Source organism: Thunnus maccoyii, chromosome 6 (genome assembly GCF_910596095.1).
Source record: "Thunnus maccoyii chromosome 6, fThuMac1.1, whole genome shotgun sequence".
NCBI classification, from domain to species: domain Eukaryota; kingdom Metazoa; phylum Chordata; class Actinopteri; order Scombriformes; family Scombridae; genus Thunnus; species Thunnus maccoyii.
Genome location: NC_056538.1, coordinates 7,512,260 through 7,536,052, shown reverse-complemented (window position 1 = coordinate 7,536,052; position 23,793 = coordinate 7,512,260). Strand labels below are relative to the sequence as shown.

The 23,793-nt window shown below is 39.7% G+C and overlaps 3 protein-coding genes across 4 annotated transcripts; all 3 read left to right on the top strand.

Annotated features, from left to right (window-relative positions):
* The first annotated feature begins 134 nt into the window (after positions 1 to 134).
* Positions 135 to 4,102, top strand: dmac2 (distal membrane arm assembly component 2). Of its 2 annotated transcripts, none has more exons than XM_042413157.1 (6): positions 135 to 241; positions 827 to 1,017; positions 1,478 to 1,558; positions 2,632 to 2,771; positions 2,956 to 3,118; positions 3,222 to 4,102. In XM_042413157.1, the coding sequence occupies exons 1-6, from the start codon at positions 224 to 226 to the stop codon at positions 3,394 to 3,396; spliced, it is 768 nt and encodes a 255-aa protein (XP_042269091.1). In that variant the 5' UTR covers positions 135 to 223; the 3' UTR covers positions 3,397 to 4,102. The 2 variants fall into 2 exon arrangements, with proteins under 2 accessions (XP_042269091.1, XP_042269092.1); XM_042413158.1 differs by lacking the exon at positions 135 to 241 and adding an exon at positions 290 to 421.
* A 613-nt stretch (positions 4,103 to 4,715) lies between these two features.
* sirt2 (sirtuin 2 (silent mating type information regulation 2, homolog) 2 (S. cerevisiae)) lies at positions 4,716 to 11,020 on the top strand. Its single transcript, XM_042414769.1, has 16 exons — positions 4,716 to 5,030; positions 5,173 to 5,219; positions 5,398 to 5,440; positions 5,591 to 5,701; positions 5,845 to 5,886; positions 6,016 to 6,122; positions 6,501 to 6,557; positions 6,722 to 6,790; positions 6,878 to 7,007; positions 7,115 to 7,174; positions 7,308 to 7,363; positions 7,469 to 7,545; positions 7,655 to 7,706; positions 7,827 to 7,894; positions 8,785 to 8,851; positions 9,766 to 11,020. Exons 1-16 carry the CDS (start codon positions 5,015 to 5,017, stop codon positions 9,904 to 9,906), a joined length of 1,143 nt encoding a protein of 380 aa, XP_042270703.1. The 5' UTR covers positions 4,716 to 5,014; the 3' UTR covers positions 9,907 to 11,020.
* Positions 11,021 to 12,187: 1,167 nt separating this feature from the next.
* rinl (Ras and Rab interactor-like) lies at positions 12,188 to 23,163 on the top strand. The gene is made up of 11 exons (XM_042414768.1): positions 12,188 to 12,514; positions 12,793 to 12,958; positions 16,466 to 16,577; positions 17,198 to 17,270; positions 17,646 to 17,734; positions 17,933 to 18,015; positions 18,649 to 18,880; positions 19,675 to 20,361; positions 20,538 to 20,855; positions 20,969 to 21,100; positions 21,864 to 23,163. Coding segments are annotated over exons 1-11 (2,289 nt in total). The 5' UTR covers positions 12,188 to 12,512; the 3' UTR covers positions 22,259 to 23,163.
* The last annotated feature ends 630 nt before the right edge of the window (positions 23,164 to 23,793 follow it).

Genomic DNA, 23,793 nt, shown 5'->3' with positions numbered 1-23,793 from the left:
AAAAGAGAATATTGATGCTGACTTATTTAAACTACAGTACACAAACACTACTCCACTTCATCATAATAACCAAACCAGATCAGGATAGATCAGGTTCACCTGGTCAGGATCAGAGACGTGCGTGGAGAGACACCTTGTGGTGAAAATGATGAACAACAACTGACGTACTAAATGCGCAAGGAGGACGTTTGTCCCTTACGGGTTACTGTTGAACGGCGCTATCATGTCGGCACCCTTGGTGGTAAGTTACCCTTCAAATTTTGACAAATTACTTGAGTAACCAGAGGAGTTAATAACAGTTAACGTGTCTTTATTAAATGTCAGTGTATAGTCTGTTACATGGCAGTGTTTACAGGCTCCAGCGTTTACTAAAACTTAACTAGTGTTAGGTTGAAGACTGTATAGATCCAGCATGCTGAAGGTATCATGCTATTCGTTAATAGTTAAAGTTTAACGACATATTTTTATTGAATGTTTTAGTGTGTATTTTTTAAGTGGAAAATCATTAACTTCTATTTTCAGGAATTCGTTGGTATAAATCAGTCTCTCAAGGCTTTAGCAATGACTAGTATCTGTTTCTCTGACAGGATTTGTGAGAATAAAAGGGTCAGACAGGAGCACCGTTGACATGAGGGCTTGAATGTTTTTACAGATAGCTGGTGACTCCTGTATCTTATATTTTCCACCTGGACTTTACCTGACAAGCGCTGGGAGACAGTATTCACCTTTATCTGTTTCTGTTTCTTTCTCTGTCCCCTCTGTTTCTGTCCTCTCCTCTTTGTCTCTGTCCTTTCTTCTCTGTCCTCTCCTCTGTGTCTCTGTCCAGTCTCTACGCAGGTGCTGCGAGCGGTCAGCTCTCCTCCTTGTTGCTAGGCGACCATGGAGCTCCAGCTCGGTGAGCCCACCTCCTCTACACACCAGACTCCTGCTGTTCCTCACCCAGCGTTTCTATGACGTAGAGATGCTCCTGAGCTGGAGGTCCAAGCTGAGGAGTAGAGGGCTTCAGAAGAAGAACATGTAAGAAACATTATGGCTGATTCGATTCAAGATATGAACTCATATCACTGCTGCTGGTGTCTGTTGCAGGGTAGACTCTAGTTGAAACAGCATTAATGAAATGGATAGCTGCAGTCCTCAGGTCCCCAATGCACTAAAACAAAAGGTTCCCATAAGCATCATCTATCGCACTACAAAAAATCTATGATTCTTAAAATATAATGTTAATAATAGAAGAAGCTTGCAAAGTAGACTGAAATTATTCTATTTTTCTGATTTAGCAGACGTATAGTCTCTAATGGAAACAATTGTATATATTTCTGTCATTCAGGGGTCCTTCACTTCTGGTCTATTGTAAATCAAAATGGATTAGTGTGGGTTATCATATAATATTTAATGCTTGTAATGCTGATCCCCAAAGTTACTGTCAATATCTGAAACCGTCAGGGACCATCACTGACTTCCCTTCTGTCTTTCACAGTTACTTTGGCTACACTCAGAAGTTTTATGGAGCAGACATAGCAGCAGCATATTATATCTTGAGTCTGAAGGGAGGATTTAGGTAAGTGCCCTCTTCACTGGCCTCTACATATTTTGTCAAATGGAGCACGGCAGATTTAAGATGATTTTTTCTTCTTCTTAAAATTATTGTTCATGTCAGCTGTCAGGCTGCACTTGGAAATATGGGGTGACTTGTTTCACCCAACTTATTTTACGAGTCTTAAAGTCTTAAAGATATCATGACAAGTACAAAGGTACTGCTGTCTGAACCTGTTGTTTATGGGTCTGGTATTGTTTTTCTGTATAAATTCTGATTATTTTCAGTATCTTCGGATGATAATTTTGATTCATTAATTACATAGCTGTGTGGTTTATAAAATGTCCAAAAAATGTGAAAAATATCCATAAATAGGTCCCAGAGCACATGGTGGCATCTCGAAATTTTTTTTTTTTTTTTGAAGAACCGTCCAAAATCCCCCAAATTATAATTTACATAACAGCAAAGCTGCGGATTGAATAAACTAATTTTTGGAGTTTTTCCCTAAAAAAATGACTTGAATGATTAATCAGTTTGAACATTTTCTGTTGATCAACTAATTGGAAAACTGTATACATTCATGATATGTGAAAACCAGATTGGTGTCATATATATAAACTTACACAGGACTTGATGACATATGTGTTGTGACAAACCAACCAAACTAAGATTTAGAGCAGCAGCTGAGCTCCGAGGGTCAAGGTGGCAGAGTTGTGCAATAGTTCCTACATAATACGTTACTTTTTTCTTTGTAACTTTTCAGAACCAAAGCCCCAACCGACTGACTTCCAGTATACTTTCATCTGGTTGTCAGACTCTTAGCACATTTGTATTTGATGTTTTTAAATGAGTTCAAATGCATTGAACACATTGAAAAAGTTTCTATTGCCCCTCACTTTTTGTGGCAGTTATTAACATATTACACATACATACATACATATATTTTTCATATGCAGCATCAGTGTCTTGTAACATGTTTTCATATAATCTGCTGTGATGCACTTTAGATGTAAAGATGACATTTTCAGGGTCATGTTCCAGATGTGCTGCTGTGATTCAGTTTTCCTGTGATTGTCTATGCTGCGTCATGTCCTCAGGTTTGTTGGCCAGCCAGCCTGGTTCCGCGCAGACGAGAGGGGCAGGTTCAATTGGGACTTCTTGAATCACAAAGATACCCCTCTAGAGGAAATAGACATGAGCTACACAGTCATCAACTACACTGGACTGGGGAACCTGGGTACTGAGCTCCAACTCAGACTTGTTTGTCTTTATTTCAGTTTCTTTTTTTCTTTCCTCTCAAAATCACTTTCTCCTGCTGTAACTTAATTTTCTTACTCTGTCAGACACATGTACTGTTAATTCATTTCAATCATATTCAGCACAGGAGTCCAGTGTTTTTCATCTGCTTTGTCCTCCCTCAGAGAACCAGAGATCTTTACGGAGTCTGTCCCTGCGAGGATGTTCTGAAGTGGACGACTGGTTCCTGGCCAGGCTCCACATGTTCCAGGACTCTCTGGAGGAACTGGACATATCACATTGTCCACGCATCACCACAGGCGGTCTGGCTGCCCTGAGAAATCTCAAGTAATTCAATTATCCAAACCTTCACAGCGTAGTCTAGTTGATGTCACCAATTGCCTCTGTTGTATTAAGTTCTTCCTTTTTGTGTAATGTGTGTGTGCTGTAGGGGACTGCAGCGTCTGGACATATCGTCCCTCCCAGGGATTTCCAGTCCTGGATTGGTCATCATCCTGCTGGAGGAGATGTTACCACAATGCCAGATCACTGCCACTGGCTACGACCACAGCCTGAGGCAGGAGGAGGGAGAGGAGAAGGAGGAGCAGATGCAAGCACAGAGGTAGGGCATGGACCAAGACAGGAATCAGAAGAATCAAGGGATACAATGCAGAAAGAGGTAAAAGTCCTCTAAGAGAGCTCTGCTGCCTGATCATATACTAGTCTGAGAGAGAGAGGGTGATGATGGAGCAAAGATAGGTGCAGAGGACACAACTGACATGAAAAGAAGAGAGGCGATTCTCCTCTGCAAGTCTGATTATTGCAGCAATTCAGCCATCAAGGATCTTTTTTCAGTACTGTACCAAGCCAAGTTTAGGGTTATCATACAGAAAGTCAAGCTAGCATTTAGAATTTTACATCTGCATCTGCAAGTCTTGGCACACTCCTCCAGAATGAGCCTTTTATATACCCAAATTGGACACTGGAAACATCTAACCAGATATGAACATGGGAAAAAGAAAAAATACAGCAATGTGGAAGAACAAATGTACTACCTTAAATTTGTGGGATTATTTGGCATAATCCTTCAAAGTATACAGTTTGTTATCACAGTCTGCTTGGTATAGTGTGTTGTTTTCCCATCAACTTGCTGTCAAGAGTGCGTACATTTATAATATCAAATGCACATTCTGAAATATTTACAATGCAATATCATGTCTCTGTCTCAAGCAAAATGCACATTGTCTGCCTATGTGGCAGTAATTTTATTTGTTGCCGAAATGTAAATATAATTGTAAATGTTGTGAATAAAGATTTTATTGTTCAGAATCACAGTTCTTGTAAATTTATGACATTTACCTGTGAATCTTCAAGCCATGTTTAACACAATGAAAACACATCATAGTGTCTGTATATATTTCTAATCTTCAGTGTAGAAGCTTATATGGGGAAACGTAAGCCCATAATCCAGTGTGAGCCTTGTACTGCTGCAGTGTCAGACTTCACAGAGGGTAGATGAAGACACCAGTTGGACTCAGAGAAGAAAGTGAATGGGGATGAAGGAATCACTGCTTTTGTATGTAATGACACCATCTACATTGACTTCGGTGTTTGTTTTAATGAGAACAGGACTTACAGATCTATGAGCTATTTCCACACCCCACGTTGGATAGTATTATTATTGCCTAACTTTTAGTAGTAGGATAAATGTTATTCATACATTTCTTATGTTACGCATACTTATTTTCAATGTGTATTTATTTACAATGCTCTATGGACGCTGGAGCATGCTCACTAGAGACTTCCGCCGGCCGAGATGACTAACTTCCGGTTTAGCCCTCCGGCTAACTTGAATGGGGATAAAACAGTTCAATCTTGCGGCTATAGACTTTCCAAATGTTGTCGGACCCAATGGGTCAAATTCTGATAGTGAAACGAGTCATTTTGCGGGGTTGTGACATTCAAAAAACCGGTTTGGCCACTATGTCAAATTGGCTTCAATGCCCGGCGCACTTCCTGAGGGCTCGAGTAAAACCAAAGAAGAGGAGAAGAAGAAAAAGAACCAATCATGTTACGGGAACTGGGTCACAACAAACACGGACCGTGTTTTTGACGGACAACAACAAAACGGGCCAGTTGAGTGTTAGCTGTGTAGCGAATACCTGTCACAACTTAGTAAAATAGCGAAATTAAATACGGTGCTAATTGGACCCGTGTGGTTGAAGGGTGTCAGTAGACGGATAAATGTCTGATGCATCAGGTAGGATGACTGTCTGATGTCACTGAGTCACAACTGTGTCACAATTTGACGGTCTGACTATGCTTCACCACTCTAGCTATGTGACATTTACACGGAGAAACATTTGTTTAAGCAGACATGTGTTTGAATTCTGCATTTATAGAACTCCCTAAAAGAGAAGAAGAGGACGAGGTTACTCCTGAACCGGAGGTAAGGAAAAGTGTTTACATAGAGCAGCGAGTTAATTTTAGCAGGTAGATGCTGGCTGTCAGCCTGGTTATTACACAACAAACTCAACATCTGTCACCCTTTGACACAGCACAATGACTTTGCACTGCTGCTCAATATATAGACACTGATTACATGTCGGTATTGTTTCCTTTTGTAGGAACAATCCGACGACAGCAGTGAGGACGAGGCTGCGGGAGAGAGTATGTGAAAACAGTACTAACACATCTGTAACATCATATATATATGATAATAATGATTCTGAATGGAGTTTGGAATTATTTTCTGTCCACATATGAGTGAATTATTCACTTCCACTACCCTCATCTGATTCTCCTCTGTGTTCCTGCCAGTGGACTTCCTGCGCAACCTCTTTTCCAGCACCCTGGGCCTCGGCTCAGCAGAAAAAGTTCTGGATGAACTAACTCTGGATGGAGTGGCACAATACATCAAGAGTGGCAAATGTGAGTCTTTGGCCGCTTCTCATGCTGCATCCATTCGGCTCATCTATCAGGGCTGACTATGGTGGATTGATTTACTGCTTACAAGCCTGCTGTCATAGTGCAGTTATATTGATTGAGTCAAAAGTTGCTCTGCTTCCACACAGGTAAAAACATCCTCTGCATGGTTGGAGCAGGTATATCCACATGTGAGTATCTCAGCCTTAATATCACAGGACAAAAAAAGTGTTTCAAAGTATCAAACAACTTGTACTGTCTTTTTATGTTTCTAAATTTGTTTTCAAACCTGTAACTCTGAACATCATCTCTCTCCACAGCGGCTGGGATCCCTGACTTCCGCTCACCTGGAACTGGCCTGTATGCAAACCTGCAGAAATATAACCTGCCCTACCCAGAGGCCATCTTCCAGATAGATTACTTCAAGGTTTGTTAAAGATTAAAGGATGATACGGTATATAAAGGTTCTTTCAGGGGCCTCAAAAAACCTTGACAGTTTTTTAATTATTTGAAGTTAAATTATATTGCTAATATTTGAACATTAATTGTATCCCAATCAATCAAAAGTTTAATAAAGAAGTAAGGTCTTTTGGATTCATACTTTTCACCAGCTTATTGTCACAAATGAACAGTTAGTGTCAGCTCCACATTAAATCAAAGCCCATATTTCAGTCAGACAACTGTAATATTTTGTACAAGTCTACCTCTTACTGCCATAAGAAACTAAGGTTTTATGACCTGTCAGCATTACTTTTCCAGTCCTCACTGCAACCTCTAAAATGTTTTTCTCCATCTTCTGTCTCAGAAACATCCAGAGCCGTTCTTTGCCTTGGCCAAGGAGCTTTACCCAGGACAGTTTAAGGTATGACACACTTCCTGCTGCCAAGTAGGCCACATATTAAATGTTGAAAATGTATTCGCATTAAAAGCATATCGCAACATTTTTGTGTAAAATGTAACTTCATGAAACAGTGAACTGCTTCACATGTGTTTGTTCTCATGTGGTTGACTTTTATTGGTGTTTAGCCGACAATCTGTCACTACTTCATGAAGCTGTTGAAGGACAAGGGGCTCCTGAGACGCTGCTACACACAGGTATGAAAAACACACAGCCAGACTCTCTGCTTCACATACTGTACATAGAGTCACTTGACATTAACGTTTGTGTGTGTGATCATTCAGAATATTGACACCTTGGAGCGTGTGGCCGGGCTTGAAGGAGAGGATCTAATTGAAGCTCACGGAACATTTTACACATCCCACTGTGTCAGCTTCTGTTGCCGCAAGGAGTACAACCTGGACTGGATGAAAGGTGTCTTTTGCGTTTGTTAACATTTACATGTAACAACAACAGCCTGGGATTATTGAGCTGTTTTTTCTTGCCATTTGGGACTTTAACATCCTCCTTCTGCCTTCTAGAAAAAATCTTTTCTGATGACATTCCCAGATGTGACAAATGCAACAGTCTTGTCAAGCCAGGTCAGTCACACCATTTATTCTCTTTCTTCCTTAACAAACCCAACTGCATAATATCAGTATTACCATATACCTCAGTGTTATACAATCATCATCATATCAACATCATCTGTGTCCCTCACTTCCGTTCACCCAGATATCGTCTTCTTTGGAGAGAATCTACCCGTCCGGTTCTTCACTTCAATGAAAATGGTGAGCAGATTGTGGTAGTTTGCAAGTATACATGTGTGTTTGGAGGGGATGTGATGTAATGTCTCTGCAGTAATAAACTCCGTTCACTCTGCTTTTAACTTTCAGGACTTTCCTCGTTGTGATCTTCTCATCATCATGGGGACGTCTCTGCAAGTGCAACCGTTTGCAAGTCTGGTCAGCAGGTACTGCAGATTAAATTTCATGTTCCTGAAATCTACCGCTGAGCACAGACAACTGAGTTACTAAAATATCGTGTAAATGATTGTGTGTTTCTGTTTTTGTGGCATTCAGGGTTTCAAAAAGTTGCCCCAGGCTGCTCATCAACATGGAGAAGGCCGGGCAGGTAAGCTTCCAAGCCTCCATCAACTAATTTATCTCTCATTTATGTTCACTCCTTTTTTTCTGGTGTAGGTGTGTTTCTTGGATTCTCTGTGCAGGATTGTGTCTGTGTTTGTCTGTGCAGGCTGACCCTATGCTCGGGTTGCTTGGTTTTGGAGGAGGGATGGACTTCGACTCAGACAAGGCTTACAGGTGATACAGTGATGCTGCTACTTCTAATTTCCAGTTATATTTATCCTCCCGTTGCAGCTTATATCTTATGTGAAAACAGGTCTGTATTCAGATGATGAGAGATGTGCCAGTGCAATATACACAATATAATGTTTGCCAAATACACTGGATCACATATTGGGGAGAAAAGGTTAGGTCTGTGATGATGAGAAGTTTTTAAAATGGATAAATTGGATCAAAATGATCAATATTGTTTGATATTTTGATATTAAACGTGCATGCTTATATGCACCACCAGAGGGCGTCTAATCATTATCCATGACGCTGATCGAGCAAAATACTTTTATTCTATCCTGCATTCTTGCGACACTTACCATTGAACTTAACTCATACTTAAAGTAGTTGCTCAGTAACTTACTTCAACTTACTCAATAATTACCCAATCACTCAAGAGTCATCATGATATTCAAAAATAGTTGTTGCCAATTCATGGTAGCAATGACAAACTGTCCAGCCATTTCTGAAAATATATGTCAGTAAAATTCTTTAAAACCACCAGGAAGTTGAAACTGTTAATATGCAGCAGCACTGCAGTTTTGGTGCTCAAATATGTGTCTAATGTGATAAACATAACAGCACACTAAATAAACTGTAGCTTTGAACTGTAAACATGTCACTACAGTCCAAAAAAAATATGAATCATATTTTTATAAGGCTATCTTTAGCAAAGTGCATATGACTGGTGCATTAAATGGTTTTAAAGAGGAAAAAATAAAAATGGGATTTGTATCAGTTTTGGCGGTCAGTCAGTGTTGAGATATTGGTATGTGCATCGGTATCAGAAATGAAGTAGTAGTACAGTATGGAGCCTGTCCAGATTCTAACACAGTGGCCTTTACTTCTGTCTCCAGAGATGTAGCTCACATCAGTGCATGTGATGATGGTTGTTTTGCTCTTGCTGACCTGCTGGGATGGAAGGTAAGTTACAGAATCATCTTATGTGAATCCTGTGCACATTTAGGTTGACACTTCTCTCTTTGTTGCTTGGGCACAGTCTACATCGACCATATCGACTACAGGCGCATCGCACGGTTCAGTAGAGCAGTTAATACTGTCGTCACTTCTCAGTCAAGAGTTAATGAGGCCAAGTTAACCATTGCAGTAATTCAGTCACAATAGAATATCACAGTTTTCCTCATGGGAGTCACTTAAATTTGAATTTCCTTACAGATACCACATCATTAAAACATCATTTAATATTTTCTTATTTGATCCTGCACATACTTTATAAAGTATGTATGATTGAAATGAAATATGTTGTACAAATTAACATACAAACAGGACATCTTAAGAATTTCTTCCATGAAAAGTTGGATTATTTTTTCTGTAAACCAAAATGTAGTATTGTACTAGTATTTTACTGCTGGTAGATTTATTGGACACTATATTTGGCATGAAAATTGAAAATATTTTTAACTTATTGAATATCAGTATTAAGTATTGGTTATTGGCTTTGTCTATAGAACTCCACTAAGGCGTCAGTGCAAAACCACACTCATAAACCTTTATATGAAGGAGACAGTTTAACACGTGTCCTTTGCTGCATGCAGAAAGTTTTGTTTGTACAACTGCAGCAGAAACAAAAAGGTGAGAGATATGAAATGTGAAGGAAGCCTATTTTTGATTTTCCTGTGTGATATTGTCATTGCATGTGAGGTCGTGAAAGGGCTTCTTCTAAATGCACAGCATGATCTTTTTTACTTGAATTTTTTAAATTTTTTTTTTTTTTTTTTTTTAACCATAGCCATGCTATCACCAGTCTGTCCTCCATCTGTCACACATTAGTCACGTTCTTTGTTTTGCCTTCTTTCCTCTCTGTCTCGTCTCTCCAGGCGGAGCTGGAAAACCTGGTGAAGCAGGAGCATGCCAGGATTGACAGTCAGGACAAGGAGGAAAAGGCCGGCGACAGCAAAGGAGCTGCAGCCAAGGCGAGCTCCTCATCGGTGGCACCAGAGCCCAAAAAGGAAGAGTAACTAATTTAGAAAGCTCCCCTTTTTATTAAAAGCCACTATTGTGATGTCACAGCTTGGAGACGGCCCTGAAAGGGAGAATATGATACCAGAGTTTGTGTTTGCAGCTGAAGCTTCGGGTGCTGGGTGTCTGCGAAACAGAGAAAGACGCTCATTATTCATCAGCGGACATTTAATTCTTCTGAATAAGCACATGACATCTGACATCCCATGATTTTGTTTATATCAGTTATTTGCACTTTACAGACTTTAATATACTTAGATGTTTCTTTTCACAAGCACACATCAATCTTTGTCTGAGGCAGTTAACTCTGTGCATGGGCAAACTTTGCTGCAGTAGACTGTGGCATTTTTTAAGTATATCTACATTTCAGCCTTAGAGAAAAAATGTCATCAACAAAAGTTTGCAGATCTCGCTGAGCGGAGGTGGTGGTTATAATGTCTAAAACCTCAGCAGCGTGATCATGAATCTGCTGCGTTGTGGGCAAGCTGGCATATTACCTCCAGACCAGTTGAGTACAGATTAACTCATGAACAAGCTTCTTTAAAAGATAACCAGGCTGTATTACATTTAAAAATCGATTTGCCTGATTGGCCAGTGACCAAATTACATTAACATATGTACTAAAAATGAACTTTCTGGTTGGTAAACTAGAGGTAGTTGTAAATATAACAGTAAGTTAATATGCGAGGGGTTATGTAGAACTTTTAAAATGTCTTGATTTTTAATTAATTGCTTTTCATGTGACCTTCTACTCCTGTTTGAGTTCATTTGTGTAATTTCCTTTAATACAATGTTCCCAGATGTTTATGAAACAAATGATGTTTTCTTAATCTTATGGAACAACAAATTGTACATGATGCGAAAAATAACCAGGTGAAAACATTGGTCATTAGTTAATTTTGCCGTTTAAATCTTTGGAGATACATAAAAAGCTAACAAACACGGAATGCTGAAATTTGGGGTAACTTAGTAAAAGTCGCTACAGTTTCACTGGAAACTGTGCAGACTTAATGAGCATGAATTGTGGCATCATCAAATAAAAAATACTGGGGGTGGACACAATATTACTAACATCTGTATAATACTAATGGACACTAATGCAAAAGTCCTGCAATAAATTATACCTTTGTAAAGCTCATAATGTTTACTTTTGTTGAAACTGTGTCAGAGAGTTCATTTATCTTCGTGTAAGACCAACATTTAATGAGTTGATTCCTTTGAATTTTTTTCTTGTGACTGGTAGCTACAGTACCACCATCTGAAGTGATTGCTGTCATAATTAATCCCCCATATTTTCCCTCTTAGAGTGGTTGCACAATTGAGAAGTTGAGTGTTAATGGCCACTTTGGTGCTACTTTGCAGCTGTATAACCTACTTTTTGCACATTGAAATGTGCTAACAGAGTGTTTGCCTGGTGACACGTCTTTATTACATGTTTTAAAATGTATTTTCAAGTCAATGTGTATTTTACATCTCAATCTCATTTTTTTAAAATAACGAACTGGTTGCAACAAATGTCATAAAGAAAAAAATGGCAACAAAGTTGTTCACCTCTTCAGCTCACGGATTAAGGCCTGTGATTCCAACTAATATCATGTTTTTCCACTGGTTTTATTAATTTTAAAGTGATCATTCCTGTCCAACACTTCAAAGGTTAATAGTTGGTTCTGGTTTGGCTTCTTGGAACCAGCTGTATTGGTTATTGCCCTCTGTTGATAACATTGTTGGCAGAATGTGGTTCAAACAGAAAGTGGAACAGTGCTGCATGTAAAAGGAAGACCATGACACTTGTTGCCACGGAAATGTTGACCAATCATCAACACCTCTAACTGTGGTTTCCGTGATAGGCAGGACTGTTGGACAGTCAGCAAACCAACCTGCAAGTGCATGCGATAAAATTAAGACATGAAACCCCCTTCGTGAATACAAGACATCCAACTGTCTCTCTGTCTCTCAACTCATTTTTCTGTGTATTTACACCTCTAACTGATGGACTCAAATTTGCATCTTTGTGTTTTTCTACAGCTGCAAGATAAAATCTGCAACACATGAGAAACACAGATAATCTCAGAGTTGCATTTTCAGGACCGCTGTCTGATCTCAACTTTGAAGTCTTTACCATTCATCATTTCAGAGTAGAAGACAGACGGCGCTGCAGAGAGAAAAAATAGGCACTGCTCTGTCTTTCCATTGTTCATAATGTGCACAGAGCTGGGTTAACCACATGCACACTTGAGGGGAGGGCGAGGACTGCAGTGATCAAAGATCAGCTGAGCAGTTTCACATGAAAATTGAAAGTGCATTAAAAGCCAGCATGTGCGGGAGATAGATAGAAGGAGACAAACGTGGCATCCGTACAGCAGTGACCTGAAATGTGAAATACTGAATATTTTAAAGAATACAGAACATATAACAGTGAACGCCTTGGGGATGTTTTTGAGGAACATGTGAGCTTCCTATTTAAGCCCCATTTGAGCTCTTAAGCAACTTTTTGTGCCGCGCAGAAAGCAGGAGTTCAAGACAGACAAGATTGCAACATGTGGAGAAGTTTTCACATAGTGTAGAGGAGAGAAGGAGATTCACATGAACTGAACCAGCCCAACACATGTAAGTATCAACCATTGTCATGCCATCCATTAGCTTGTGTTGAGTGTTTTTTTAATTTATTTTTTGTTATTATTAAAAATGAATGTCCAAAAAAGCCTAATCTTAAATGAATCTATAAACTTCTACCTACCTGATAAATCAACATTTTAACCCCATGATTTTTTGTCTCAAATCATGAGGGCATCAGCAGTTTTATTCTGTTTTGTTGCTAATTGGCTACTGTTTTAAGTACATGTGGTTGTACATGAATGTAAATGTGTCTATATGTCTGTGTCCAGGGCGGTTCACAGTGCAGTTAATGGGACAACAGCCATCCCATGGAGGAGCAGCAGGAGGAGGCTGACCCTCCTGGAGCAGCTGAAGGGCTGTCAGGAGGCCTGGTGTCCTGGGCCACCCTGGGACAGAGAGGCGGCCCACGCTGCTATCTGTGGAACACCTGCTGGGGTGAGCTGTCCTCCTCCTCAATACAAAGATCAATCAATCAAGGAGTGTTACCCTTGACATGATAAATTATGTCTAATGCCGTTTCACTACTTTAGGGAATTCATTGAAATGAGTGAGATCACTTGATCCACATATTCAAGTGAATTCTTGGCTTTTCCAAACTTTTGCCTTTAAATTTAGAATTTTTAAGATAAATTAGCTGGTGAGTGGAATATAAAAATTGATCTTCAGTGTCTGAGTTTTCACACACTTGAGGGCATTTGGTAGAGTTCAAACCTCCTCCAACACTGAATAATTCTCAGTTTTTTAGAAAAAGGTGCAGCCTACACGCTGGGTGTTTTTCTATCGCAATCCAGTGAAGTTGCAGATTTTGGGTTTTGCCTGAACCACGAAGTATTATGACCAAAATTCCAAATTCAGATCATCATGAAAATCTAATGAACTGGCCTTTGGGCTAAGGGCTCACTGTCCACATCCAATCTTTCTACTTTCCCATCTCTCTGTGTGTCCTCTTTTTCCTCCCTTTTACTTTCTCTCCCTGTTCCCTTCATTCATTAAACTTATATCATCCTGTCATTGCTTGGTCAGTTTGCTACTTATCCATCCATCCAGCTGTTATATGAAACTAAGAGTCTCAGTTACATTTGCAATCCTTATTTTTCAATCAGCAAACATATTGTATGGATGTCTGTGTGCTTCACTTCAATTTTCTGTAACAGCAGATGTGCCCTTAGTCTGACTGAGTGCTGACATGCACATATCTGCGAAACAAAACTAGTTCCTTTTTCTATTTGACATCTGACAATGAAAAAAAAACACTACTTTTGGGGCTAAATGCAGAAGTAGTTTAGAATAAAAGCGTGTGCATATCAGGGAAATGACATTACAAAATGAACTGCAAAGTGTGAAAAACTCCCGCAAAGAGAGAACGTGAGTAGGAAAGACAAAGGTAGATTGTGTATATACTGTATTGATGATGCTTTTTTTTTGTTGATTTGAAAGCGTGACACGCAAATAATTAGCCAGAAATGCAAAACTCTAACTGGCAGAGTTAACGCATTGACTTGTGAGTATGTGATCACAGCGAATGGGAAAGAGTCTGTTTTTTAGTGCAAATACTCTCAAAGGGAAGCTAAGAGTTTTAACAATGTCCTTATGTACATCACAGTTGTTTTAGTACAGCTGAGTTTTCTGAGTTCAAATACTAAGCTAAACAAAAAAGTTCATTTGTTCATTTCTGCTTGAATGGTTTCCGACACGTCTTCCTATTAATCGAGTCTATGAGTGACTAAAAGTTGCCTCTATGAGTCAACGGAGAAATATTTGTTCGTATAAACATGTTCAGATGCCATGATGTGTTTCTGTGTGTGTTCAAAGTTTGGTGACTTGCAGTGAACTTGTCTCTATTTCTGTGCAAGCTGAGCATAAAAGCCACTTCCTCTGTTTGTGTATAAATGCGTGCTGGTGTTTGAGAACACTCTGAATTCAGTTGTGGTGATGTAACTCTATGAGTGAGCCGTTGGTTTGCTGTACTTTGGATTGCATGTGCTTTGTTTTACCCAAGTTAATTATGTCTAAATTTACAGTTTATTCTGTTTTAGTCGCCGTTTCCAAAAAGGCAATCTGATAAGATCATGATCGTGTGAAGATATTCAGACCATTTGACTTCAAAAACTCAGATAAGATTTGATTGATGTCGGGCAACACACCCAAACGACCCCGCAACTGTCATTAGATTGTAATTCAAATGTTGCAAAATTGAGATTGGTGCATGGAAACATGTGACTTTTTTTTTTCACTTTTTTCCAAGTGAGCTCCGCCCACCTCAAACCTGTGTGAAGAGCACAGAGGAAAACAAAACCAAAGAGATCTTTCATGTGAAATAACCAAGTGTTGTAACTTTGACAGAAAATTGTGTTATTGTGTTTTCTTGTAGAACCCCATCACTCATAGTAAGATGCTGATTGAGAAAATAGATTTTAGGGGCCTTTTATTTAAAATAGATTAAGTTTCTTCCTATATCTATATCCAGATATCTAAAAATATCTATTTGGAGTAGCCCTTAATTATTCAGTGAAAACATTATTGCAAGAATCTTTGCAAATGTATTACAAATTGAAGTACAGATGCAACCATGCCAGTGGCTTTGTGAGGCTGTATTTAGATACAGTGGTGCTTTGAGCTCAATACTAAAGTCAGCATGCTAACATGCTCGCAGTGACAAACAATTTGATGTTTAGCATTTTCACCATCTTAGTGCTTGTTAGCATGCTAACATTTGCTAACAAGCACTTAACAGAGGCTTATGGTATTTGTTCATAAACCATAGTATTGGACAAATTAAAATGTTGACCTGATGATGGCACTAGATGAAAACTTAAGGTATCATTACTATTAATTCTGAGGGGAATGTTCATTTCTGTAGCAAATTTCATGGCAATCCATCCAATAATTGTTGAGACATTTCACTCAGAACCCCAAATTTCAAACTCATGGTGGTATGAGAGGAAAGACAGGGGAATCACCAAAGTCAGTAGGCTTCTTTGACTGGAGACCATGAATGTTTGAACCAAATTTCATGACAATCCATTTAAGTAGTTGCTGAGATATTTCAGCCTGGACCAAAGTAGCGGACAGAGCGACCGGCTGACAGACTGATATTGCCACCCCTGGAGCTAGCATGGCTAAAAGCAGGTACTGCTGATTTCATAGTTATAACCATTCCTAGCAAGCATGCCGGCAACGTGGCAATGGGGATGCTTCTCAGCAGCAGGTATCAGCCAACCGGTTACAGATTTGGTAACGCTGAACAGAGGAACCCTAAAAAGACTCAGACTTTAACTCCACTTTAACTCCACACAAGAGATGTTAAAAATAGTTTGAGGGCATCTCTATGAAGACTTAAAGAAATTGATCACATCCTAAACATCAAGTATATTCTTGACCTTGTAAAAAGCAGTTTGACATAACAATTTCCACTCAAGGTCCACTTACTAGCTAGCTTTTACCTTAGTTTTCAATTATATCACATGAGATATAAATATAGATGCAGTTGTCATACAGATGGATCAAATCAATCAAACCCTGCTGTGAAAAGTTGGTAGGGGCATCCTCAAGTGGACTCGAAACTGTCATTACTGCCACTCACAAAGGTTTTAATTGTATAATTAATAGTTTAGTTATTTTAATATATTTGCAAAAGAAACACCTATAACACAACAAAAGCCACTGTGGGTCCAAACTCAGATAGTATTAACCAGCCACTATAGAGTCATATTTCTCAAGCCCCTTATTATTTCTCAGCACTTATGAACCCTTGGAAATTTGTGGTGTATGTGACGTTGAGGTTGGTCATATCAACAACCTGCTATGACTAACTTTCAAAATCAGACCTCTCTACCCTGCTGTGTAGTTGCCAGTATGAACATTTAGGAGAAAACGGCTTCCTGCTCAACAAGCTTCCGTAACACTTCTGATACTGAAATGAGTCACTGTGTCTCCCTTCAGAGTTTCCTGGTTGTGCGGGACTCTGCGACATCTCAGCCCAGCCTTCTGTGCGTGTCTGCTGGAGGAGAGCATGAAGCAGTTCTTGATTATGATATCAAATGCACAGAAACAGGTATGGACTGACTACATGCAAATATATTTCTTTCTGTATGTGCGTGCGTGCATGTGGGCATGGTTCAGTTACCAACTTCCTTATATTTTACATTTAGTGGTTATTTAATGAATCATTACTTCTGCCAAAACGGACAGACTGATAAGACAGATAAACAATTGCAGTAACCCAGCAATGTCATAGTTTTCCTTTCTGCTGTTGAATGTGAGTGTAAATACAGCACAGATCACAGAAACAGGCAAAGTTTCTACAGGTAATCAGATATGAATTAAACCAAACACGCCTCCAGGGAACTTTCAAACTGCAAATTCTGGTTCTTAAAGTGTTTATTCCCATCTTTGTTACTTATCTGATCTACAGCCAGATTTACTCCTACTTCTCTGCAGAAGCAACCTGCTCAGCTTTAGAAACCACAAGGTATCAGAAAATAACAGATGTAATTGTTGGTGTGAAAATAAAACTGATGCAACGGTTGGTCACACTGGCTAATTTTTTAGAAGTCCCCTTTTAGGTTTCCTGGTTCAAGTGTCAGTATGTTTCCAGGAATGTAATTTTTCGACTAAACATTTTAGACTGAGAGCACAGTAATGCTACCCACTCTCTCTCTGTTTCTCTCTTAGTCTTCCAGTTGTCTGAGTCTCGTCTGTCTTTCTCGGACTTGGCTCAGCTGGTGATCTTCTACTCTCTGACCAGGTAAGGACCTGCTGTATCACTGATACCTTTTTATTTGTTGAGTGTAATTAAAACGTCCACATTGACCCTAGATACAGTATATCATAGAGCTAACAAGCAAACAAGCCTTTAGTAAACATGTGATATTGAATTGCTGATATATTGCTATGATTATATGTTTGTTTTTTTACTATGACTAACCACATTATAAAAGCTCCCTAAAATATCCTAACTCCAATTTTTATTATTATTTTTTTCATATTTTAAAGTTAGTTGAAAAGCTAATCAGCAAATGCTTGGACTGCAACAGAACTGTGACCATTTCAACGTCTATGCAAACTTGTAAGATTAGCCATTTAATATATCTAATCTCCCTCATCTCTTCCTCTGTGTCAGGGACGTGTTGGCTCTTTGTCTATCCTTTCCTCAGTGGATCTCCAGTGTAACCGGGAGGAACAAAGATCGTCTCTCTCAGCTTGAACCTCGTGAGTCCTTCCATATCTGTGTCTTACTCTTGATCCTCTCCCAGGAGAAGTATTTCAAAAATCTGAAAAGTATATTTGAGTTTTCTATGAATCAGTGATCCTTTTTTACCGTTTGATTTGTTGCCATTGACCAACCGACATAGCTAAAGTGCATTGGGAATCATGTTGTTTGATAGAAAGCTGTCTTATTTAATGCAGAAACCTGGCTTTGTACACCACCTGACCTGCAGACTGATGAAATGACCCAAAGGGAGCCAAGCACTGTAATGTGCTCCATACAGGTTTGTGTATAGTGGTGCAACAACTTCCTTATTTCTTTGTGCTTGCAAGTGAGGCAGCTTGTTTCTCAATACCTTAAAGCTGCATCTATCAATATTTTTGTATTAATCATGGATCAAATGACTATGTTTAATGTGGAAGGGGTCATTTGTAGTGCTGAACTCACAGAGAATTATCACTCGTCTCTGCAGTTTTACTCAGTTCTGTGAAGCATTTAAGCATTTCTAAAGTTCATTGTTTAGTTTTGTTGGGCCCACATATTCCACTCTCATCAACTAATTTCTAGTCGATAAACAGCAGCCAGACAAAGTTAATGGCTAGCTGGAAAATGTAGTGGAGCATTTAGCAGTTAAAGAGCCACACAGAACTACATTCATCTACATTCAGGTCTCCAGAAACAAGACTCAAAATGAAAGCTAATGTTGGTCTCTGTCTGCTGGATGTGTAAATAGGCTTCTATTTGCTAACAACTTTGCCATATCAGCTTTATAAGGTGGATAATATGTCAATGCTGTGCTTAAAGCTTGTCCAGCTGCCCCCAAGTGGCCCAAAAAATAAATTAATACAGCTTTAAATTGATGGAGTACAGTGTTGTCACACCATCTTAATTCATTACTGTTTGTGTGTTTCTGTAGTTGACGTCCACCAACGGAGCCCTGTGTGTCATCAATCCTCTCTATCTTCGTGAACATGGAGATGAGTGGCTGACAAACCGGACAGCTGGTATTCAGTCCCCCACACAGCCATTAAATTACAGGCGAGAGCGACGCCTCAGCACCACCCGTACATGGGCAGGGGCAGGGATACAGAGTAAACGAGCCATCTCATTGGACCAGGAACCTTCTGCTGCCATTATTGAGAGCTCAGGTCAGGATGTGTTACTTTTGTGCATAAATGTAGAATTTATTTAGAACTCTGCTGTTACTGCTGCTCACCTACATGTAGTGATGTTTGACTATGCACGTAGTAATAATAATTTGAAAAAACTCAACAGCAACAGCACCCTTTGATAGAGAGAATGATACCACTTATAAATCTTTACACTAAATATGAAGCTAAACAAAACAAAGCAATTAACTTAGCTTAGCATAAAGACTGGAAGCAACAGCTTGCCTGGTTCTGTCTGAAATTTTTAAAAATCCACCAGCACCTAATTTCTGTATATTCTGTAAAATTTTCAATTTTTGTTTGTGTAAGGATCAGACAAACTAGATATAATGTATTCATTAACAAAATATAGAAGTGCTGGTAGTGGATTGCTTTCAGTGTTTGTGCTAAGCTAATCGTCTTGTGGCTGTAGCTTCATTTTTAGCAAACAGACACAGGAGTTGTTGCATTCTGCAAGAAAACAAATAAGCAAAAATCTCTGAAATGGGGATCATTTCTTCACTATTTCAAAACAGATAAAACGGAAACAGTCTTTATATAATTTAGGTGAACTGACCTTTAAATACAATGGTAAATCACATGTGCAGTTTCACTTTATGTGGAAAATTTTGAAAAAAATGGGTAAGAGTTGGTCCCACAGTGTGTTTCTGTGCTCCAAAACATTATTGATTCTGTCATATATGTATATATCAGTTACTCTGTCCAGGTTTTTATGTGGGTTCAGTTAAGTCACTGCCCATGTGGTGTTCATAATCTCTGTTTGCTATGTCCAGGTCTAATCAGAGCCCAATCAGCAGATTCACCACCATTCTCCTCAACATCAGCTGCCTCAGCAGGGGTGGTCCTCAGGAGACCCAGCCGAGATTCTGTCTCCAGCTTCTCCGACAGAGAGAGCACTGAGAGCTTGCCCTCCATGCCTGTCAGTTTTGACAGCCCAGCATCTGAGCTGCAGTACCATGGCAGCCCAGTTCCTCAGTCTCCTCACAGGGTGTCCTGGATCGAGGATGGAGTCTGGCTGCCTCCACCCAGGCCTTCCTCCTTTCTTCAGCCCCCATCGCTGGAGCTCGATTCATTGTCAATCAGCAGCATAGAGGAGGAACAGGAGATTCAGACGCCAAGCCCCACACCCCACCACCCGTCGGCGCACCGGTTGGCTGACAAAGTCATACATCGCCTCTCAGCGGTGGGTCAGGCTCTTGGTGGGCTGGTATGTCAGAAGAAAAGACTAATCAATCGTGTGCAGGAGCTGAGCGAGCGGAGAGGTGGGGCGTTTGCAGAGGCTGTAAAAGGATTTGCGGAGATGACACTGAAAAAAGGGGCTGATCCTGGGGGGGTCACGGGGTCAGAGTTCTTACAGGAAGTGAGGTCATCGCTCACATCATTGAGGGAGACACTGTTGGACTATCCAGAAATCCAGGCAATATTGGATGGCATAACTGACTTAAATGACTCAGAGATTGGTGAGTGAGCTGACAATCACCTTGACAATACATTAATATAAATGTACGTTTCAATACAGTGTTCATTAATATAATGACAGAACATATGTTGTTATCTTGCAACTCAGTGGATCATTGGTTAGTACTGTTGGCTCTCATCAAGAGGCCTCTAACTTACTTACGTACCTTTTCTTTAGACTCCTTGGTGGAGCTCTCCCTGCACAAGGTGGCTCTGAAGCCCGTGTCCACACACCTCTACTCCTGCATTTACATCTCCCGTACCAATGACGGCAGTCTTGAGGGACTCCAGAACAACCTGCGTGTGCTGGAGGAGAACGGGGTGAAGGAGCTAGGGGGGTCAGCAGGAGTCGGAGTTCCTGACTCTGTGACCCTGGAGCGGATCCAGCAGAGGTGGGCTAGTATGCATGAAGCCTACTCCCCGAACAAGAAGGTCCAGATCCTGCTCAAAGTCTGCAAGAGCATCTACCACAGCATGAATGCTAATGTAACCTCAGGTAGCCCAGAAGAGAGAACCTCTCTTTATATGCTAAATGTGGAAATCACAGTAAAGTCAAAGTCTCCTCTTCTCTTTCTATCCTAAACTATCCTGTCCTCTCCTCTCACACAGGTGTGGTGTTTGGAGCAGATGACTTCCTGCCCTGCCTGACATGGGTGCTGCTGCGTAGTGAAGTGGTCACTTTACAGCAAGACACAGACTACATGATGGAGCTGCTGGACCCCACACAGCTACAGGGAGAGGGTACGGCAGATGCACTCATCCTGCTGCTTATACACAAATGACCACCAAAATACACTGTAGTGGATAGGTTGGTTGATTCATAAGCTGGCTTGAACTTAACTGTAAGTGCTAGTGTTGTGGAGATTTACGCATCACCAAATCAAAACTAGTTCTAAAGATTAGCTGGTAATAAATGTTTACACCCAGTAACTGCTACATAGTTGTAACTTTTGCATAGCTGACTGAACCAGCTGACAAAACTAACATAACTACGACCAGTTTATCTGACCTGACATTTGCAATGCAGTTTAATAATGATGTAAAGTGGGAAGATTTTAAATGACATTTAAAACAAAAATAACTCAACATATCTCAAATGACAAAATATGGCAATGATGGTTTGCTAATAACCAAATAATGTCAGCTAGATTTGCCTAATCAGATATTTCTCACTCAAACCGCTTGAATATCACTAACTTCTTAACTCACATACTACTTAATGTGTACATAAAAACATCTCCAAGCTAATACATTGCTTAAAATGTAATGGTCCAACCAGTTTAAGTAAATCACTAGATTAAAACTAGCTAGTAATCATTTAGAAATTAGAAAGGACTTTACATACAAACTTGGTGAAGTGTTTACGAATAGCCAGTGCAAATCAATCCTTTCTAAATTGCTCATTTAGTAGATGGTTTCCCACTGATTATAGAGATTTAGCTACTGCTAAGTTACAATTAGAACTCACAGACCATCCCTCTTTCTGTATTCCCCATGTCAACAGGAGGCTACTACCTTACAACTCTATACGCCTCTCTCTACTACATCAGCAGCTTCCGGCCACGCTTGGCTGCCCGTCAGCTCAGCGTTGAAGCCCAACACTCTCTCAATCAATGGCATCGCAGGCGCACCCTGCACTGCAACCAATCTCGTCGCAGCAAGAACCGACGGACCATTCGCAGGCAGGTGTGCCGTGACAGGGGCTCACAGGACTCTGAAACAGAGACTGGGAGTAAAGAGGAGAGTAAGAAAGAAAAAGATTGTGTTGATGTTGAGTCTCAGCAGCAGACAGAAAGCAGCACAAATGCTCTGCAGACGCTGAGGGAGGAGACAGCGAAAGGACAGCAGCAGCAGACTCTGCTGGAGCAGGAGATGAGGACAAAGGAGGGCCTGAGATAAAAAACATTATTACCTTTGGACCACACATTTGAAGATGGTGAAATTACCTCAGCATTTTCTCACTGGGTTGAACCCTCCCTGAAGCTTCCACATAAACTCCCAGCATATCCCATCATGCCCATCATTCCTCTTCTAAAGAGGCCAAAGAAAGCTAAAGATCAGTGTCATTATCACACTGGTGTCAGTGAATTATCAAAATGTGTGTTACTTATTATACTGTGGTATTAGTTTGAGGATCCCAACCTGGCAGTCGGGAGGTCACAAAATCTAAAAGGGACAAAGAAAGAGGAAAAAAAATCTGCTTAATTTTTCTCAAACCTTTTTCTTGTCAGGTACTGGATATTTACATCTCTTCAGGGTTCTAAAAACCTTTCAAATTCAACAATCTGAGTAGGAAAAATCACCCAATTCATGTCCACACTTAGGACCATAACCTGAAATGGGGGGTCACAAGTAGATACTGCATCAGTTTGAGAGGTCACAAGCCAAAGAAGTTGGGCGGTGTGTGTGAGTTGAACTGTAAAGAAGAGAAGTGTTCGTGTGTTGTTGAAACCACATAAAAAAAATGTATTGTTCCTTTTTAGCTGATAATTTGGTGACTTTTGTACATCAAATAATTGATCACATTGATCCATTAATAGTATATTCCCAGTCATCAGCCATCAATCCACTTTTTCCCAGATATGCATAGATATGCAAGCAAGCTTAAATGTTATTTGATGCAGGAGATTTGGCAAACCTTATTCAGAATACTGATAACGCTCATATTTAGGTTACATTTTGTAAGGTGCAAAATCATTTGGGATTTTTTAATATGCTTATTAATTTAATCTAATGCAATTTTTGACTTGTTAATATATTAATATGAAAGTAACAACAGCTAATAAACACAATTTCAAAATGAATGTGAAAGTGTCTGCGTGTCTGCTGGATGTATAATTAGGCAACTGTTTGTGTTAGCCATTATACCTCATGTGAAAGGTATGTTTTTTCTGTTTTCTTTCTTCTGCCTCAAGGACGCCTAGAAAATCTAGTATCTAAATTAAAAAATTTAAATAATCTTCACCACAACGACTTGATATTAGGTATGCTTGTATAAATGTTGTACAACCTTTTATTGCAAGAGCATGCCCTTTGTGTCGACTCCGTTCCTCCCTCACTTAGTGAAGTCTTTCTTATTAATCAAGATTAAATTTAATACTGTTGAAATACCACCTGAGCTTTGGCCTTTTCTAAATGTATATATATGTACTGCTCCATCCTTGTAAATTTATTTAAAAAACAAAAGTGCATATCAAAGGTTTTACCAAGACAAGCTCACCTAGAAGTAATCCACAAATATGTGTTTTCCCTTTTGACCACTAGAGAGCAGTATAAACCCTCTTGTGAGTAGTACAGCCTGTAACCTCTTAAAATGTTTTCATTCACAGTCTGTAGGATAAAAGACACAAGTTATGTTTTCATTGAAGCACCATATTTGTACTGGGAAATATGTGACACAGAGCCAAGAATAAAATCTGGTTGATATATACGGT

Bases quoted from the DNA above. Each gene is read 5' to 3' on its own strand.
- dmac2 (XM_042413157.1), top strand. The intron at 2,772-2,955 runs GTACTGAGCTCC...GTCCTCCCTCAG, and splicing joins CACTGGACTGGGGAACCTGG to AGAACCAGAGATCTTTACGG. The intron at 3,119-3,221 runs GTAATTCAATTA...TGTGTGCTGTAG, and splicing joins GCTGCCCTGAGAAATCTCAA to GGGACTGCAGCGTCTGGACA.
- sirt2 (XM_042414769.1), top strand. The intron at 5,441-5,590 runs GTATGTGAAAAC...TGTTCCTGCCAG, and splicing joins GGACGAGGCTGCGGGAGAGA to TGGACTTCCTGCGCAACCTC. The intron at 7,707-7,826 runs GTAAGCTTCCAA...TTGTCTGTGCAG, and splicing joins ACATGGAGAAGGCCGGGCAG to GCTGACCCTATGCTCGGGTT.
- rinl (XM_042414768.1), top strand. The intron at 20,856-20,968 runs GTAGCCCAGAAG...CCTCTCACACAG, and splicing joins GAATGCTAATGTAACCTCAG to GTGTGGTGTTTGGAGCAGAT. The intron at 21,101-21,863 runs GTACGGCAGATG...CCATGTCAACAG, and splicing joins CACACAGCTACAGGGAGAGG to GAGGCTACTACCTTACAACT.